This window comes from Carcharodon carcharias, chromosome 7 (assembly GCF_017639515.1).
Source record: "Carcharodon carcharias isolate sCarCar2 chromosome 7, sCarCar2.pri, whole genome shotgun sequence".
In the NCBI taxonomy this organism is placed as follows: domain Eukaryota; kingdom Metazoa; phylum Chordata; class Chondrichthyes; order Lamniformes; family Lamnidae; genus Carcharodon; species Carcharodon carcharias.
This window is the reverse complement of record NC_054473.1, coordinates 120,695,852-120,714,600: the sequence shown is the minus strand read 5'-3', so window position 1 is coordinate 120,714,600 and position 18,749 is coordinate 120,695,852. Positions and strand designations below refer to the sequence as shown.

The window sequence follows — 18,749 nt, the reverse complement described above, 5'->3', positions numbered from 1 at the left end:
GTGTTTGTGTGTGTGGTGATTTTTTGTGTGTGCGTGTGTGGTGATTTTTTGTGTGTGTGCGTGTGTGGTGATTTTTTGTGTGTTTGTGTGTGTGGTGATTTTTTGTGTGTGCGTGTGTGGTGATTTTTTGTGTGTGTGCGTGTGTGGTGATTTTTTGTGTGTGTGTGGTGATTTTTTGTGTGTGTGTGTGTGGTGATTTTTTGTGTGCGTGCATGTGTGGTGGTTTTGTGTGCGTGTGTGGTGGTTTTGTGTGGTGGTTTTGTGTGGTGGTTTTGTGTGGTGGTTTTGTGTGGTGGTTTTGTGTGGTGGTTTTGTGTGGTGATTTTGTGTGGTGATTTTTTGTGTGTGTGGTGATTTTTTGTGTGTGTGTGTGGTGATTTTTTGTGTGTGTGTGGTGATTTTTTGTGTGTGTGTGTGTGGTGATTTTTTGTGTGTGTGTGTGTGGTGATTTTTTTTGTGTGTGTGTGGTGATTTTTTGTGTGTGTGTGTGTGGTGATTTTTTGTGTGTGTGTGTGTGGTGATTTTTTTGTGTGTGTGTGTGGTGATTTTTTGTGTGTGTGTGGTGATTTTTTGTGTGTGTGTGGTGATTTTTTGTGTGTGTGTGGTGATTTTTTGTGTGTGTGTGGTGATTTTTTGTGTGTGTGGTGATTTTTTGTGTGTGTGTGTGTGGTGATTTTGTGTGTGTGTGTGTGTGGTGATTTTTTGTGTGTGTGTCTTGATTTTGTGTGTGTGTGTGTGTCTTGATTTTGTGTGTGTGTGTGTGGTGATTTTTTGTGTGTGTGTGGTGATTTTTTGTGTGTGTGTGGTGATTTTTTGTGTGTGTGTGTGATGATTTTTTGTGTGTTTGTGTGTGTGATGATTTTTTGTGTGTTTGTGTGTGTGGTGATTTTTTGTGTGTGCGTGTGTGGTGATTTTTTGTGTGTGCGTGTGTGGTGATTTTTTGTGTGTGCGTGTGTGGTGATTTTTTGTGTGTGCGTGTGTGGTGATTTTTTGTGTGTGCGTGTGTGGTGATTTTTTGTGTGTGCGTGTGTGGTGATTTTTTGTGTGTGCGTGTGTGGTGATTTTTTTGTGTGTGCGTGTGTGGTGATTTTTTTTTGTGTGTGTGTGGTGATTTTTTGTGTGTGTGTGTGTGGTGATTTTGTGTGTGTGTGTGTGTGGTGATTTTGTGTGTGTGTGTGTGGTGATTTTGTGTGTGTGTGTGTGTGTGGTGATTTTGTGTGTGTGTGTGTGGTGATTTTGTGTGTGTGTGTGTGTGGTGATTTTTTGTGTGTGTGTGGTGATTTTTTGTGTGTGTGTGGTGATTTTGTGTGTGTGTGTGTGGTGATTTTGTGTGTGTGTGTGTGGTGATTTTTTGTGTGTGTGTGGTGATTTTTTGTGTGTGTGTGGTGATTTTTTGTGTGTGTGTGGTGATTTTTTGTGTGTGTGTGGTGATTTTTTGTGTGTGTGTGGTGATTTTTTGTGTGTGTGGTGATTTTTTGTGTGTGTGTGGTGATTTTTTGTGTGCGTGTGTGGTGATTTTTTGTGTGCGTGTGTGGTGATTTTTTGTGTGTGCGTGTGTGGTGATTTTTTGTGTGTGCGTGTGTGGTGATTTTTTGTGTGTGTGTGGTGATTTTTTGTGTGTGTGTGTGATGATTTTTTGTGTGTGTGTGTGATGATTTTTTGTGTGTGCGTGTGGTGATTTTTTGTGTGTGCGTGTGGTGATTTTTTGTGTGTGCGTGTGGTGATTTTTTGTGCGTGCGTGTGGTGATTTTTTGTGCGTGCGTGTGGTGATTTTTTGTGCGTGTGGTGATTTTTTGTGCGTGTGGTGATTTTTTGTGCGTGTGGTGATTTTTTGTGCGTGTGTGTGTGGTGATTTTTTGTGCGTGTGTGTGTGGTGATTTTTTGTGCGTGTGTGTGTGGTGATTTTTTGTGCGTGTGTGTGTGGTGATTTTTTTGTGCGTGTGTGTGTGGTGATTTTTTGTGCGTGTGTGTGTGGTGATTTTTTGTGCGTGTGTGTGTGGTGATTTTTTTGTGTGTGTGTGTGTGTGTGTGTGTGGTGATTTTTTGTGTGTATGTGGTGATTTTTTGTCTGTGTGTGTGCACGTGCGCACCTGGTGATTGTGTGTGCCTTAAATTTCACCCCGTATAGCCCTTTTGCAAACTGTTCACTGGAATTGTGCGAGCAGCTTGCAAAGACTTGCCAGATATTATTGGTATTATTTGTCCCCTGCCCCCCTAATCTTTCTCTTTCTGGCTGAATATTATTTTAACGTACCATTGTACTTGATCATTTTGAATGTTTTTTTTTTAAGCAGCTCTCTAGTAGTTAAAAATGTGCCCAGATTGAAAGACCTGGTTCCAAACTCATTCTTTTGCATTGTTTACATTTTTCAGGAATGCCATTGGCTCAGGGTGTTGCTATTCTCCAAAAGCACTGTCGCGTCATAAAAAATGTGCAGGTTCTCTACAGCGAACAGGTGAGTGAGACCAGCCTTCTCCGCTTGATTTGGGAGCAACATTTGTTTCAAATCTTACCAGTCAAGTTTTATCAATATATTAAAAGCAAGAAATTAACTAAGGAAAAAGTAAGGTCTGTCAGAGATATACATGATAACTTGTGGGTTGATGCTGAATGTGTGGGCAGGGTTCTCAGTAAGTACTTTCTGTCTTCACTAAGGAGAGGGGTGATGCAGACTTTCTAGTTAAAGAGGAGGACTGTGAAATATTAGATACAATAAGCATAGTAAGAGGGAAAGTACTGGTGGGACCGGCATTCTTGAAGGTGGAAAAATCAACAGGGCCAGATGGATTGTATCCCAGGCTGTTGAAGGAAGCCGGGGAAGAAATAGCAGATGCTCTGAGGATCATTTTCCAATCCTCACTCGTTACAGCTGAGGTCCCAGAGGATTGGAGGTCTGTGAACATTGTACCATTATTTAAAAAGGGTGCGAGGGATAGGCCAGAAAATTATAGGCCAGTCAGTCTGACTTCAGTGGTGGGCAAATTGTTGGAAAAAATTCTGAGACACAGCATAAACTGTCATTTAGGAAGGCACAGACTAATCAAGGATTGTCAACATGGTTTTGTTAGGGGAAGATCATGTCTTACTAACTTAATAGAATTTTTTGAGGAAGTAACAAGGAGGATTGATCAGGGTAGTGCCTTGGATGTTGCCTACATGGATTTTAGTAAGGCATTTGACAAGGTCCCACATGGCAGACTGGTCAGGAAAGTGAGATCTCATGGGATATAGGGGAAGATGGCAGATTGGATCCAAAGTTGGCTCAGTGGCAGGAAACAAAGGGTCATGGTCAATAGATTTTTCTGCCAATGGAAATCAGTTTCCAGTGGCGCTTCACAGGGCTCAGTGTTGGGCCCTTGCTGTTTGTTGTATATATTAATGATTTAGACCTAAATGTGGGAGGCATGATTGGGAAATTTGCAGATGACACAAAAATTGGCCGTGTTGGTAGTGAAGAGGATAGTTGTTGACTCCAGAATGATATCAATGCTTTGGTTGAGTGGGTGGAGAAGTGACAAGTGGAATTTAACCCGGAAAAGTATGAGGTAATTGATTTGTGGAGGGCAAACAAAGCAAGGGAATACTCAATAAACAGGAAGTTATTGAGAGGGGTTGAGGAAGTGAGACACCTTGGAGTTTATGTCCACAGATCCTTGAAGGTGGCAAGGCAGGTGGACAAGGTAGTCAAGAAAGCATATGGAATGCATTCCTTAATTGGGCAAGATATTGAATACAAAAGCAGGGATGTAATGCTGGAGCTCTACAAAATGCTGGTTAGGCCACAGCTGAAATTTTGTGTACAGTTCTGATCACTAAATTACAGGAAGGACATCATTTCTCTGGCGAGACTGCAGAGGAGATGTTGCCAGGGCTTAAAAATTGCAGCTGTGAGGGGAGATTGGATAGGCTAAGGTTGTTCTCCGTAGAACAGAGGAGGCTAGGGGTGACCTAATTGAGGTGTACAGAATTGAGGGGCCTAGATAGGATAGACAGGAAAGATTTGTTTCCCCTAGCTGAGGGGTCAATTACCAGAGGGCATTGATTTAAGATGATTGATAGAAGGATGAGAGGGGACGTGAGGAAAAACTTTTTCACCCTCAGGGTGGTGGGCATCTGGAATTCACTGCCTAAGTTGGTGGTTGTGGCTGAAACGCTCAACTCATTTAAAGGGTACCTGGAACTGCAACTGAAGTGCTGTAACCTGCAAGGCTACGGACCAGGTGCTAGAAAGTGCGATTAAAATGAGCGGCTAGTTTCTTTTGTGTTTTTGGCCGGCACAGGTGCAATGGCCTGAATGGCCTCTTTCTGCCACGTAACCTTTCTATGGCTCTAAGTCAGTTTTAGCGTTAATTTAATATTCAGTAAAAAGTATGTCACAGTTAAAGGCAAAAGAAGTAACGCTATTGCAACATTTGCTCTAGTCACTGATTATTAACCCACATTCACTGGCCAGGGTCTCTGACTGCTTGTACATATCTGGATGAACCTAGAATATTGATATGCACTGTCTACCAGATTAATGACTGTTAGATACTATGTGGTAATTGGTTCTTTATTGCACTTTATTTCACAATTATAGTTTATTACTGTTCATGCTGTTATCCTTTTTCAAAGGTAGCTATGGTGTCCTAATGAGGTATACTTGCTGATTGTTCTGGTGGGAGCGGGGCCTGCCAATACAGTTAGATCAGTCCTCTGTCTTCTAAATCTGGTTAAGTTATTCTGACGTGAACAATGAATGCTTTTGCGGTACAGTTATTATTTAGCTGGAAGAAATGCAGTTCTGAACGAAATGGGAGGCAAAAGGAAACTTTTGTGTAACTGCCTGATTTTTGCCTGGGGCAGGGGCAGTGGCAAAAATATTCTTCATTGAACTGCCTCCATGATGCCTTAAGAATTAAATTGCTTCACAGAACGGAAAAAAGAGCTTGATTTTGTATTTAAAAGGTTGATATTTCCAATTACATTCAGAATGTCCAAGGTTAACAGCTAAGCATAAGCTAGATTGTAGGTTGTTTTCCTGGCATGACTCCATAAGGATTAGGCTGGAAAGTGGTTAATTTGCTGGCTGACTGCCCAGTAGGTCTTCAGTTGAACTTGTCTAAACTTTTCACTGATCGAAGAGCTGCTTGAATCGAGATTTTTGCCATATAAAATGCCCCACAAAAGTTGAAACAAAGCCATAAAATGTTGAAGATATGTTGCATCAGCACCTGAGAAGATATTTTTTGGTGAGTGAAACATTAACTTTTCTCTCTTTTCAGTTATGTTAGTTGTGCTATGTATTTCTAGCAACATTTTTGTGTTGAACTTTTGACATCTATTTCATAATGAGAAGTATTCGAGCTGCCCTTCAACTTATTGTCCAAGTGACCATTTTTCTTGAGAGAGGCTGTTTTGACTGGTGTGGGGACGAATGTGACAGCTGAGACCAATCCTCCCCTTGCTTGGTGCCCAGACACATGCTGGGATGAAAACAACCCTTCGTCAGTGAATTAGGGGGTGCAAAAGAAAACCTGTATTTATAATAGTCTTGACATAACTTGGCTTAAATTCAAAACTGACAGCCATTGCCCAACTTCAAGATAGATAGCTGGAGCTGAATTGTCAGGATTTGATCTGTAAGCCAATTTGTGGAAGCTTTGTTCCATGCACTAATAAATCCATGCCAAAGGCATTAATAGATGTGGATATGATTGCATGTGCAAAAAATACTATTGTCACTTTATTGATGGCTCTTTATTCTAAGAGGTGGGTGTGGCTAACACTAAGCATGTGTGCACCATGTAGGTCTATGCATGTAAGGCTGTGAACTGGTGAAATTATGTTATAATACATGAACCAATTGCTATTTCAAAAGCAAATAGAGGAACTGAGGGGTGAATGACCAGGACCATTAAATACAGAACAAATGCTATACTGTCCTGGTATTAGACCTTGGTTAGGCCACATTTAGAATACTGTCTAGCTGGTCTCTTTGCTTGTAGGTCATTGTTAAGACCCTGGGAAAGGTTCAGTGGAAGTCCTGTAGATCAATACTACAACAAATAATTGCAGTTATTATAGCACAATGACTGTAGAAAAACAACCCAAGGCACTTAACTGATGCATGATCATAGAAAAATCAACACCAAACCAAAAATTATATTAGGAGAAGTGACTTAAAAAACTTGATGCAAGAGGTACGTTTCGAGAAAGCCTTTTAATTCAGACAGTATAAGAAATGCTTTGTAAATGTGTTCCATCATCAAGAATGTATACCTGCACCTCCGCTCATTTCCTACCCTGCCTGAGCTCACCCTTGTTACCTCTAGTTTTAATTCCACTGTTTTCCTGGCCGACCTCCCTTTTCCCACCCCCATAAACTTGAACTTACCCAAAACTCTGCGCCCATGCCCGAACTTGGATTTGGTCTTGTTCACCCATCACGCCTGTGCACATTGACCAACATTGGTTCCCAGTCTAGCAGCACTTCAAATTTATAACTTATATCCTTGTTTCAAAACCCCACCATTGCCTTACCCCTCCCATTCCCTATAACTTCTTATAGCCTTACAACCCTCCTACTTTAATTCTGGCCTTTTGCGCATCCTTGATCCTATTCGCTTTGCTATTGATCACTGTTCCTTAAGCTGCCTTAAACTTTGAAATTCTCTTTCTGCACCCCTACTTCTGTTTCCTCCTTTAAGAAACATCAGGAAAGCCCCTTTTCCCCTTCATGTGGCTATCCAACTGACCCTTAAATGCATCACCTCAACTGCACCTTGTGATAACAAATTCCATTCTAATCACTTTCTGAGGAAAGAAGCTTCTCCTGAATTCCTTATTGGGTTTATTAGTGACTATTTTGTACTTATGGCCTCTAAAGTTGTTACTGTATTTGGGGTGTTCCAATTAGTTTCAGGGCTGTGAGGAATAGGAAAGGTAGTCCTGAGTCTCTCTGCTGCCTCTTAGGCAATTTCTACCAGGAGTTGACAGTGTGCATGAATGGCAGGATTAGACTGAGAAATCAATTACTAATTATATTGACTCACATTTACAGAATGCCTACTTGGTGAAGTGCTGAAGGAGTATGGCTACCTGTGGAACTGTACCACTGCAAGAGTTGGTAGTTCCTTGAGGGGAGGGAAGGAAAAATAAAAAATAACTTTCCTAATTGTATCTGCTCTGGATGTTTTCTTAAGTTCAGTAATAAATTCATAAATTGTAAGTCCTTTAGCAACAGTTGAAGGAAGGATTGGCCCAATGGAGCCAAGGTTGTAATCTTCCATTTTTAATCCCACTAAATTCCTTTGTCTTTAGTTCATCCACTCCGAATGTTAAGTGTCCAGTCAATCCAGTTCACAGCATCTGACATCAAGAAATTGCATACTGTACTGGGCACAGCAAAGGCTTTGGGGCTCTGACAATGTCCTGATTCTGGTGTACAAGTCTTCAGTACTATCGCCATTTGTTCCCCTAACCAAGCTATTCTAATACAGCTACAATCTGGCATCTACCTGACAATATGAAAGGTTACCCAGTATGCCCTTTCCACAAAATAACAATAAAATCAAATAAATCACGCGGCTGCTCTACAGCCTCCTCCCTGTTCCATTTGCTATTTTTTGTCCATTCCACCAATTTACCTCTCTTGTGCTTTCTTTTCATCCTCTCAATTATTTATTCTGCTTCCAATTTTAATATCTGAAAATATGAGTATTTAAACCGCTACATACAAATCATAGATGCACAGAGTGAACAATAAACGGTCGCAGAACAGAACAGTGACAGATGCACACTTCAAATCACTTGGAGAAATTGCCTATGGCTGCTACACTTTCATCCCTACTGCTTAATTTTCAATTCAATTTGTTGCTCTTCTCTGAATTCAATTACTTATTAATCTCTAATAACTCCCTGTGTGGCACAGTCAAAGACTTTTGACATTCCATATACACTACATCCCTTGCATTTACCCTGTCACCTAACTCTGTTACATCAAAGAATCCCATCAGATTTATCTGGCATGATTTGCACAACACAAATACCAGGGAATGACCATTTTGAACAAGGGAAAGCCCAGCCATCTCCTTTTAACCTTAGCAACACTGCCATTGCTAAATCTGCCATCAACATCTTGGGGGTCACCTTGACCAGAAACCTAACTGTATCAACACTGATGAGCAGGGTAAATGCTGTGCACTGTCATGAGTGCCACTTCCTAACACCTCAACACTTTTCCAATTCTAAAAGGCTCACCACTTGCCCGATGGGTGTATCCAACTCTCAAGCTGGACATCCAAGCTGCCTGATGTCTGCTTGATTGATTTCCCTGCTGTGGTGGACTTGATGTCCCCCTTCTCTATAGCCAGAAATGCAGGCTGTACAATCGTTAGGTTGCACTCCAGCAACTCACCTAGGTTAATTCAGCCACACCTCCCCCCACAATGACCTTGACCACCAAAAAGGGCAAGAGCAATTGTGTCGTGGAAACATCATTTCCGACCTCCCCTCCAAGGTGTGGACCATTCTGATAGGCTGGTATCCTGGAAGTCTCTAATACCTTCTCCACATCTAGGGACAGGCATAATCTGCTGCTTTGCCAGCATTTCCAAAACCCAAAAATGAATATTCAAACACTAATTTAGTATAGCAGTGCAACTAGATCCAGTGATTTGTGATTGATGTCCTTTCTCTGTCCTGTTTGAGGCCCTTGAGTTTTAGAAAGTAAGTTATTCATTGGCAATCCATTCCACATGGCTTTGTAAAAGAACTTTAATGCAACTATTTGTGTCTAATACTATAAATGCTACATAGGGTGTTGTCACTTAGTTTTTTAATGGAGTTTTCTTTCTTTGCAGTCACCACTCAGCCATGACCTCATCCTTAATCTGACTCAGGACGGAATCAAACTACTTTTCGATGCTTATAATCAGAGATTAAAGGTCAGAGACGTGCTTATGTTTTGCTTTCATGTACAACAGTTAATATGTGTAAAAATTAATTCTAAGATGAAACATTGCGATGGCTTAATGTGACAAGACATCTTTGTTACAATATACAGTTGATTTCCAATGGCACTGCATTGAGAGGTAAAGCTGAGATATAATCAGTATAGGAAGAAGGGAATAATTGAATGAAAGTTCACAGGTATAACTCAGTCCTTGTTTTAATGTCTTCATCTTTATATGATACTTTTTATTTGGAGCTAAACTAGCAGAGACCCACAATAAGAATATGAAAGTCTAATTGAGAACTGCTGTCTCCTGAGTTGAAAAGATTTGCATCTGATAGGCTCAATATTCTTCGAGGAATAAGCACTCTTATTTCCTTGAAATCTGCCTTTTATAATTTCAGCATTTGTTATCAAGAAAACAGCTTCTTAACTACCAGTCTTGTTCCATGCCAAGTACTTGTTTAGGATTCAAGTTTTGTGGCAACATTCTAAATGCTCATTGCTTTAGTCTTAAGTTTGTACGATGGCATGCCCATTGGAGTTGGCCTGTGTAGAATCTCTGGAGGTTATACACTGTTAGCATCCTTTTCGCCTGCAGAATCTGCTGATGTAATTCACCTCACAGCTTTTCTAAGATGTTTTCATCAAATCTAGTGGACCTTTATTTTTAGCACAAAGAATAGCTTTCAAATAAGTTGTATCAAATAGTTGTCCCTGCCATTTTGTCACACTTAACCAATTCCATCATCACATCTGCCACTCCCATGCTCCCCAGCCCGTCCCCATCCCAGTCTTGCCACTCCCATTCCTCCCATCAATTTCATCCCATCCATCATGGACACAATCTCTCCAGCCAGTGTAGCTATGTTGGATTATCCATATCTTCTATATTTGTTCTTGAGTACTGCTTAAAAAAATACATTTTGTCAAGGCTTTTCATCTTGCACTCAGGCCAATCACAAGAATACTAATGTCAGGGGAAGCAATAACTTTATACTGTATGAGAAGAGAGTGTTGATTGGTTGGCAAGTATACTCTGGTAGAGGCGTTGCTATGGAAAATGCACCATTTAATGGTGATTGACAGCTAACTGCCAAGCATTGTTTGAAATTTAAACCAGCAGCTTGACTCTGGTCAAGGCATTGACCTGAGGAATGAACCAGCAAATGACTGCCTCTTATTTTGTTTAGCTGAAACAGGCACAATGTGTGTACTTGTTCTTTCTGTCTGCAAAGAACAGGGCCCTGTGTATTAGCATATGGAGCTTCCAGTATGTGCAGATGCACCACATTGTGAGCCCGGCTGTCAATCTTAATTTGGTTGTCAGCGTAATTTTTAGCACACTGAGGATTATTTAGTAAATGACGTCCAATCGTGGAATCACATCTAATGTTGAACACTGTTTTGAGTTTTGCAAGCATGGTCTGGTTGGGTACAGTCTGTACCTTGCCCGTTGCAAACAGCAGAAGGGGCATGCTGTTTGATACGATCCAGCAGCCTTTGGGACATATGGCCTACACACTTAGCATCAAACTGGCACTAAGGCTGTCACTTTTCGCCCTGAAAGGCACCCAATCTACCTCAGATTACCCTGGAACAGCAAGTTATCTCAAAAATTAAAGCAACAGGTAAAGTTAGCTGTTTCACACTACTACTATGCAGTAGCAACATGAGTGGTATTCACCACTAACAGGAAGCCAAAAAGACCTTCTGCCTATCTCACACATGAGTAATGTGGTATATGAATTTCAGTGCCAGTGTGATGCTAGGTATGTAGGCCATATGTCCCAAAGTTTGGTGTATCGTATTAAACGGTCTGTCCTTTCTGCTGTTTGCAACAGGCAAAGTACAGACCATACTCAACCAGCCCATGCTTACTAAGCTCAAAACAGTGTCCAACGTTAGATGTGATTTCGCTATTGGACAACATTTGCTAAATAATCCTTGGGTATGCTAAAAAATAGGCCAACGACCAATTTAAGATTCAGTCGGGCTCGCAATGTGGCGCATTTGCGTGTACTGGAAGCTACATATATTAACACACAGGGCCCTGTTCTTTGCAGACAAAGCACATTGTGCCTGTTTCAGCTGAACAAAATAAGTAACAGCCATTTGCTGGTTCATTCCTCAGGTCAATGCCTTGACCAATCAGGGTCAAGCTGCCTGGTTTAAATTTCAAACAACGTTTGGCAGTTACCATTAACAGGTGTACTGCTGCATTCTCTGTGGCAACACCTCTACCAATTATTCCACTTGCCAACGCATCAGCACTCTCCATACAGTACAAAGTTGTTGCTTCCCCTGATATTGGTATTCTTGCAATTGTCCTGATGAGTGCAAGATGAAAAGCTTAGCAAAATGTCTTTTTTTTCAGCAGTATTCATGTTCTGTACCACCAAATGACTATTTACTTTTGTTTTTGTATTTATTTTTGTTGTTCAACTACCTCCCCCCCCCCCCCCCGCCCAAACCAGCATTGCTGACACCAGCTGCTCAAAGCCATACTTCCATCACGCATTGCACTCCTCTCTGCACGCCCTAAATGTCTCAGCTTGTGCCAGGCATCACCCACCACACAGTCACGCCCCTTAAACTGATCAATCAAAGCAGTTCAGACGGCCAAAAGCTGAGTATTATAGATAGCAAAATTTATGGAAAGTCGGAAAGGAGTTTCCTTGCACAATGAGCTGAGGGGTTACGAAATGCATGGCTGATATGTTGCAGCTTCACCATTGGCAGAATATAATTGCATTGTGACAAGTTTACATAGGCAGTTTGCATTGTAACCATGCATATCAGAATTTATAATCAGGAAGTTTTATTTCTTGGGATGCAGGTGTCAGCATCTATTGCCCATCCCTAATTGCCTTTGGGAGCACTTATGGAGCAGTTGATAGCACCCCTGCTTTTGGGTCAGAAGCTCTGGGTTCGAATCTGCTCCCAGGACTTGATCACCATGCAAGGTCCGTTCATAACGCAGCCAAACAGGTTGATTATCAAACCGCAAATCCTTCTAATGCACACCAATGGCAGACAGTAAGGACAGGAGAGATTTCTCATCAGTCATATGATAGAAAGAAAGTTGGAACCTCTACCATCACTATCCACATCTCCAGACTACAATGTGCATGTAAAAATGCATGTTGCCACAGCAGCTCAGACTGAGTGATCTGCAGTGCACTTACCAATTGCACTTGAAAGTTGGTGGTGTGCTGCCTCCTTGAACTGCTGCAGCCCATGTGTTGTAGATACACGTCACCATGCTGTTAAGGATGGTGTTCCAGGATTTTAATCCAGTGACAGTAAAGGAATGATATAGTTCCAAGCCAGGATGCTGTGTGACTTGGTGGTGATCCCATGTGTCTGCAGCCCTTGTCTTTCTAGATGAGTTTGCAGGTTTGGAAGGCACTGCTGAAGGAGCCTTAGCGAGTTGCTGCAGTGCATCTTGTAGATGGTAGACACTGCTGTAACTGTGCACTGGTAGTGAAGGGTGTGGGTGAAGCGGACCCATGGATGGTGTCAAGCTTCTTAAGTGTTGTTGAAGCTTCACTAATCTGGGCAAGTGGAAAGTATTCCATCACAGTCCTGACTTGTATGATGGACAAGCTTTTGGGAGTCATGGGGCAAGTTACTTGCCACAGGATTCCCAGCCTCTGACCTGCTCTTGTACCCACAGTATTTTTAAGGCTGGCCCAGTTAAGATTGGCCAATGGTAAACCTCAGAATGTTGATAGTGGGGGGATACAGTGATGGTAATTGAGTGTCAAGGGGAGATGGTTAAATTCTGTCTTGTTGGAGATGGTTAGTGCTTGGTATTTGTGTAGTGTGATATCACTTGCCACTTGTCAACCCAAGCCTGAATGTTGTCCAGGTCTTACTGCATTTGGGCACGAACTGCTTCAGTATCTGAGGAGTTAAGAATGGTACAGAACACTGTTAGCAAACATCCCCACTTTTGTCCTTATGCTGGCGTGAAAGTCATTGTTGAAGCAGCACAAGATGGTTGGGCCTAGGACACCTGTCTGAGGAACTCCTGCAGTGTTGCCCTGGGGCTGAGCTGATTCACTTCTAACACCCACAACCATCTTCCTTCCTCCAATCAGTGGAGAGTTTTTCCTGATTCCCATTGACTTCAATTTGGCTAGGGCTCCTTGATGCCACACTTGGTTAAATGCTGCCTTAATGTCAAGTGTATTCACTCTCACCTCACTTCTGGAATTCGGCTCATTGTGCCCAGATGTAAGATTTTGAAAACAGAAACAAAAACAGAATTACCTGGAAAAACTCAGCAGGTCTGGCAGCATCGGTGGAGAAGAAAAGATTTGACGTTTCGAGTCCTCTTGACCCTTCGACAGAACTTGAGTTCGACTCCAAGAAAGAGTTGAAATATAAGCTGGTTTAAGGTGTGTGTGTGGAGGGGGCGGAGAGGGAGAGAGAGAGAGAGGTGGAGTGGGGGTGTGGTTGTAGGGACAAACAAGCAGTGAAAGAAGCAGATCATCAAAAGATGTCAACAACAATAGTACAAAAGAACACCTAGGTGTTAAAGTTAAAGTTGGTGATATTATCTAAACGAATGTGCTAATTAAGAATGGATGGTAGGGCACTCAAGGTATAGCTCTAGTGGGGGTGGGGAGAGCATAAAAGATGGTTTTTTTATATATATATATATAATGGAAATAGGTGGGAAAAGGAAAATCTATATAATTTATTGAAAAAAAAAGAAAAGGAAGGGAGAAACAGAAAGGGGGTGGGGATGGGGGAGGGAGCTCACGACCTAAAGTTGTTGAATTCAATATTCAGTCCGGATGGCTGTAAAGTGCCTAGTCGGAAGATGAGGTGTTGTTCCTCCAGTTTGCGTTGGGCTTCACTGGAACAATGCAACAAGCCAAGGACAGACATGTGGGCAAGAGAGCAGGGTGGAGTGTTAAAATGGCAAGCGACAGGGAGGTTTGGGTCATTCTTGCGGACAGACCGCAGGTGTTCTGCAAAGCGGTCGCCCAGTTTACGTTTGGTCTCTCCAATGTAGAGGAGACCACATTGGGAGCAACGAATGCAGTAGACTAAGTTGGGGGAAATGCAAGTGAAATGCTGCTTCACTTGAAAGGAGTGTTTGGGTCCTTGGACGGTGAGGAGAGAGGAAGTGAAGGGGCAGGTGTTGCATCTTTTGCGTGGGCATGGGGTAGTGCCATAGGAGGGGGTTGAGGAGTAGGGGGTGATGGAGGAGTGGACCAGGGTGTCCCGGAGGGAGCGATCCCTACGGAATGCCGATGGGGGGGGTGAACATCAAGCCATTGTTTCCAGGACTGTCACTGACCTCATCTCCTCTGGGGATCTCCCTCCCACAGCTTCCAACTTGATAGTCGCCCAACCCCGGACGGCCCGCTTCTATCTCCTACCCAAAATCCACAAACAGAACTGCCCCGGTAGACCGATCGTCTCAGCTTGCTCCTGCCCCACAGAACTCATTTCTTGTTATCTTGACTCCCTTCTCTCTCCCCTTGTCCAGTCCCTTCCCACCTACATCCGTGATTCCTCTGACATCAACAATTTCCAGTTCCCTGGCCCCAGCCGCTTCCTCTTCATCATGGACGTCCAATCCCTCTACACCTCCATCCCCCACCAGGATGGTCTGAGGGCCCTTAGCTTCTTCCTCGAACAGAGGCCCGAACAATCCCCATCTACCACTACTCTCCTCCGTCTGGCTGAACTTGTTCTCACGCTGAACAATTTCTCCTTCAACTCCTCTCACTTCCTCCAAATAAAAAGTGTGGCTATGGGTACCCGCATGGGCCCCAGCTATGCCTGTCTCTTTATGGGGTATGTGGAACATTCCTTGTTCCAGTCCTACTCCGGCCCCCTTCCACAACTCTTTCTCCGGTACATCGATGATTACTTCGGTGCCGCTTCATGCTCTCGTCGGGACTTGGAAGAATTTATTAATTTTGCTTCCAATCTCCACCCCTCCATCATTTTCACGTGGTCCATCTCTGACACTTCCCTTCCCTTCCTTGACCTCTTTGTCTCAATCTCTGGTGATAGACTGTCCACCAATATCCATTACAAACCCACCGACTCCCACAGCTATCTCGACTACAGCTCCTCACACCCCGCTTCCTGTAAAGACTCCATCCCATTCTCTCAGTTCCTTCGCCTCCGTCCCATCTGTTCCGATGATGCTACCTTCAAAAACAGTTCCTCTGACATGTCCTCCTTCTTCCTTAACCGAGGTTTTCCACCCACGGTCGTTGACAGGGCCCTCAACCGTGTCCGGCCCATCTCCCGCGCATCCGCCCTCACGCCTTCTCCTCCCTCCCAGAAACATGATAGGGTCCCCCTTGTCCTCACTTATCACCCCACCAGCCTCCGCATTCAAAGGATCATCCTCCGCCATTTCCGCCAACTCCAGCATGATGCCACCACCAAACACATCTTCCCTTCACCCCCCCCATCGGCATTCCGTAGGGATCGCTCCCTCCGGGACACCCTGGTCCACTCCTCCATCACCCCCTACTCCTCAACCCCCTCCTATGGCACTACCCCATGCCCACGCAAAAGATGCAACACCTGCCCCTTCACTTCCTCTCTCCTCACCGTCCAAGGACCCAAACACTCCTTTCAAGTGAAGCAGCATTTCACTTGCATTTCCCCCAACTTAGTCTACTGCATTCGTTGCTCCCAATGTGGTCTCCTCTACATTGGAGAGACCAAATGTAAACTGGGCGACCGCTTTGCAGAACACCTGCGGTCTGTCCGCAAGAATGACCCAAACCTCCCTGTCGCTTGCCATTTTAACACTCCACCCTGCTCTCTTGCCCACATGTCTGTCCTTGGCTTGTTGCATTGTTCCAGTGAAGCCCAACGCAAACTGGAGGAACAACACCTCATCTTCCGACTAGGCACTTTACAGCCATCCGGACTGAATATTGAATTCAACAACTTTAGGTCGTGAGCTCCCTCCCCCATCCCCACCCCCTTTCTGCTTCCCCCTTCCTTTTTTTTTCCCAATAAATTATATAGATTTTCCTTTTCCCACCTATTTCCATTATAAATATATAAAAAAAAACATCTTTTATGCTCTCCCCACCCCTACTAGAGCTATACCTTGAGTGCCCTACCATCCATTCTTAATTAGCACATTCGTTTAGATAATATCACCAACTTTAACTTTAACACCTAGGTGTTCTTTTGTACTATTGTTGTTGACATCTTTTGATGATCTGCTTCTTTCACTGCTTGTTTGTCCCTACAACCACACCCCCACTCCACCTCTCTCTCTCTCTCCCTCTCCGCCCCCTCCACACACACACCTTAAACCAGCTTATATTTCAACTCTTTCTTGGAGTCGAACTCAAGTTCTGTTGAAGGGTCTTGAGGACTCGAAACATCAACTCTTTTCTTCTCCGCCGATGCTGCCAGACCTGCTGAGTTTTTCCAGGTAATTCTGTTTTTGTTTTTGTTTTGGATTTCCAGCATCCGCAGTTTTTTTGTTTTTATTTTTGTAAGATTTTGAATGTTGTTTTATAGATGTGGTGCAGTAATTCAATCAGGAGAAAATTCAAATTTTACTGCAGCGCTCAAGATTCTTAGCAAAATGATATATACCCTTGGTAAAGCGGCACTCACACTGCCAAATGTTCTATCATAGTCTATCAGATGTGCAGTGTTTTTATATTAGCCATGTTGTCCTTGCTGTATTCCTAAAGCTGAAAGCCATGAGTTTTTACAGTGATTATATGGGATCATTTCTAATCTTCAAGTTCTTGAGGTCTACTATCAGACTTTTGAGTGCAGGGATCTATTGTTCCCAAGAGGGGCTTCTGATTAATATTTTGGTAATCTAAGCATCCAGGAAAGCTCACAGTGCAGAAAGGAAATTGTGGAAAAATTTAAACTTTTTATGTTGGACCAACACTTGCAAAAATATGATTAACTGTATGAGTTAAGTTTGCTCACCAGTTGGACTGAAGTTTTTAAACTTTTCTTAGGCCTGTTGTTTCGGATGCTAAAGACCCCACTGAATCTTTTGCCTAAATACTTTCTAAATGTTATTTAGCTCAACAAAACCCAGACCATTGTTTCATAGAATTATAAAATGATGGGGACCACTAGACCCATCTCAGTTGTTGCCAACCCTTTGAAAGATTATCCATTTAATCCCACTTCCTGGATATGTCCCATAGCCCTGTGAATTTTTCCAATCAAATAATTATCCAATTCAATAACATAGGAAAGAAAAGGATTGAGGTCCTGCCGTCAGTTTTAGGAGCTACAGAGGATGTTTAAAAAGCAGAATCTCAAAGGTAGTAATCTCTTGATTACACTCGGTGCCATGCACTAGTAAATATATGAATAAGCTAAAACAGGTTAAATGCATGGCTGGAGCAGTGGTACTGGAGGGAGGGCTTTGCATTCTTGGGACATCAAGACCAGCTCTGATACAGAAGGAATCTGTTGAAGGTTGATAGGATCTGGGCCCATTGTTTTCCCAGGAATGTTAACTACAGCTGCTAGAGAGAAATTAAACTAATTTGGCAAGGCTATTAGCACCAGGTGAAACATTAGAGAGTAGTGCCAGGATCCACAGAGGACTAGGAGAGACGAATAGCACTACAATGCAATTCAAAATTAGGAGGGATCACACAGTGATCAAATGCAAAGCAGTCTAAGATGGGTTTGGCATCCATGTATATAAATGCACAGTGCATGGTAAGTAAATTTTGTAAGCTGCAGGAGCAAGTTGCCACATGGTGCTACGATAAGATAGCAATAACAGACCTGGCACAAAGAGTTAGGATTGGAAACTTATTCATGCTATGAGGTATTCAGGAAAGGTAGTCAAGGGGGTTTTAGAAGGAGCCAATTTAACCAGGCTTTCTTGAGTCAAAGAAAGAGTAAGCTTATTAATTACATAAAAATCAGAGATAAAATAATAAAAATGCAACACACATACACACAGATCAGAGGTGAGAAGTTGAGTCCAAAAATAAAAGTTTAAAGGGATATACAAATCAGTCTTTGGCTTGTCTGTGAGGAGTAGAATACAAAACATTGCAGCTGTTAAGTTGGGTGATTCTGACTTTGGCAGCTGGTTGGATTAGCAGTTGGTTTGGGGACACATTGTACTGCAGGTTAGTTGAAGGAGTTGTCCAGTTTCCTTTTTGACTGCGGCTTTGCTGACTTGCCTGCAGCCAGATTGAGAGAGAGAGAGGGCGATTTTTACCTGCAAGCTGCAGGGATGTCTAGTTGATGTTCTTCTGCTGTGATCTTCACAGCACACCAGAACTTGAACACATGGATCAGGTTTGCGGCTGGCTTTTTAACCCATTTCCTTTTGTATTCCTGGAATGGAAAAAACAAACATGTATTTCACCCAGAATCTGCTTTCTTTCAACTCAGACCATTCCACGTTCTGGGTTATAACTCAACAGGAGATAGTTTCTGCTGAGATGTGGTAATCAGTCTCCATTGTCTCTGCAACCACGGGAGATTAGACTTCAGTCTTTTGCATTGCATTTCTTCCTTTCAAATGTCTCTATCTGAAGTAGGCCTTGACACCTTTTTTAGGTGCGACATTCCATGTTCTCTCTGGATTAGTTGGTCAAGTATAATCCACATAGGAATTTTCCAGAAAGTGTTACTTTACATTCTCAGCCAGCTTTCGCTTGCATGTCCTTTTTTAAAAACACATCTTCCTTAAAAAGTTCAATATGTTCATAAGCAATTCAGGGCTATAATCCGCTGTCATGACAGAACCAAGGAACAATAGAGGAGCTATTACATTACATGATGTAGACTATACCCTACAAAATA

General features: G+C 42.7%; 1 protein-coding gene across 2 annotated transcripts in view; it reads left to right on the top strand.

Annotated features, from left to right (window-relative positions):
* The window catches only part of phaf1 (phagosome assembly factor 1), an 82,911-nt gene that overhangs the window by 17,845 nt on the left and 46,317 nt on the right, over positions 1–18,749 (top strand). For both annotated transcript variants that reach the window (XM_041191906.1, XM_041191905.1), the window contains exons 2-3: positions 2,374–2,456; positions 8,845–8,928. In XM_041191906.1, coding sequence (XP_041047840.1) covers positions 2,374–2,456; positions 8,845–8,928 — 167 coding nt within the window. The remainder of the gene's footprint in view (positions 1–2,373; positions 2,457–8,844; positions 8,929–18,749) is intronic.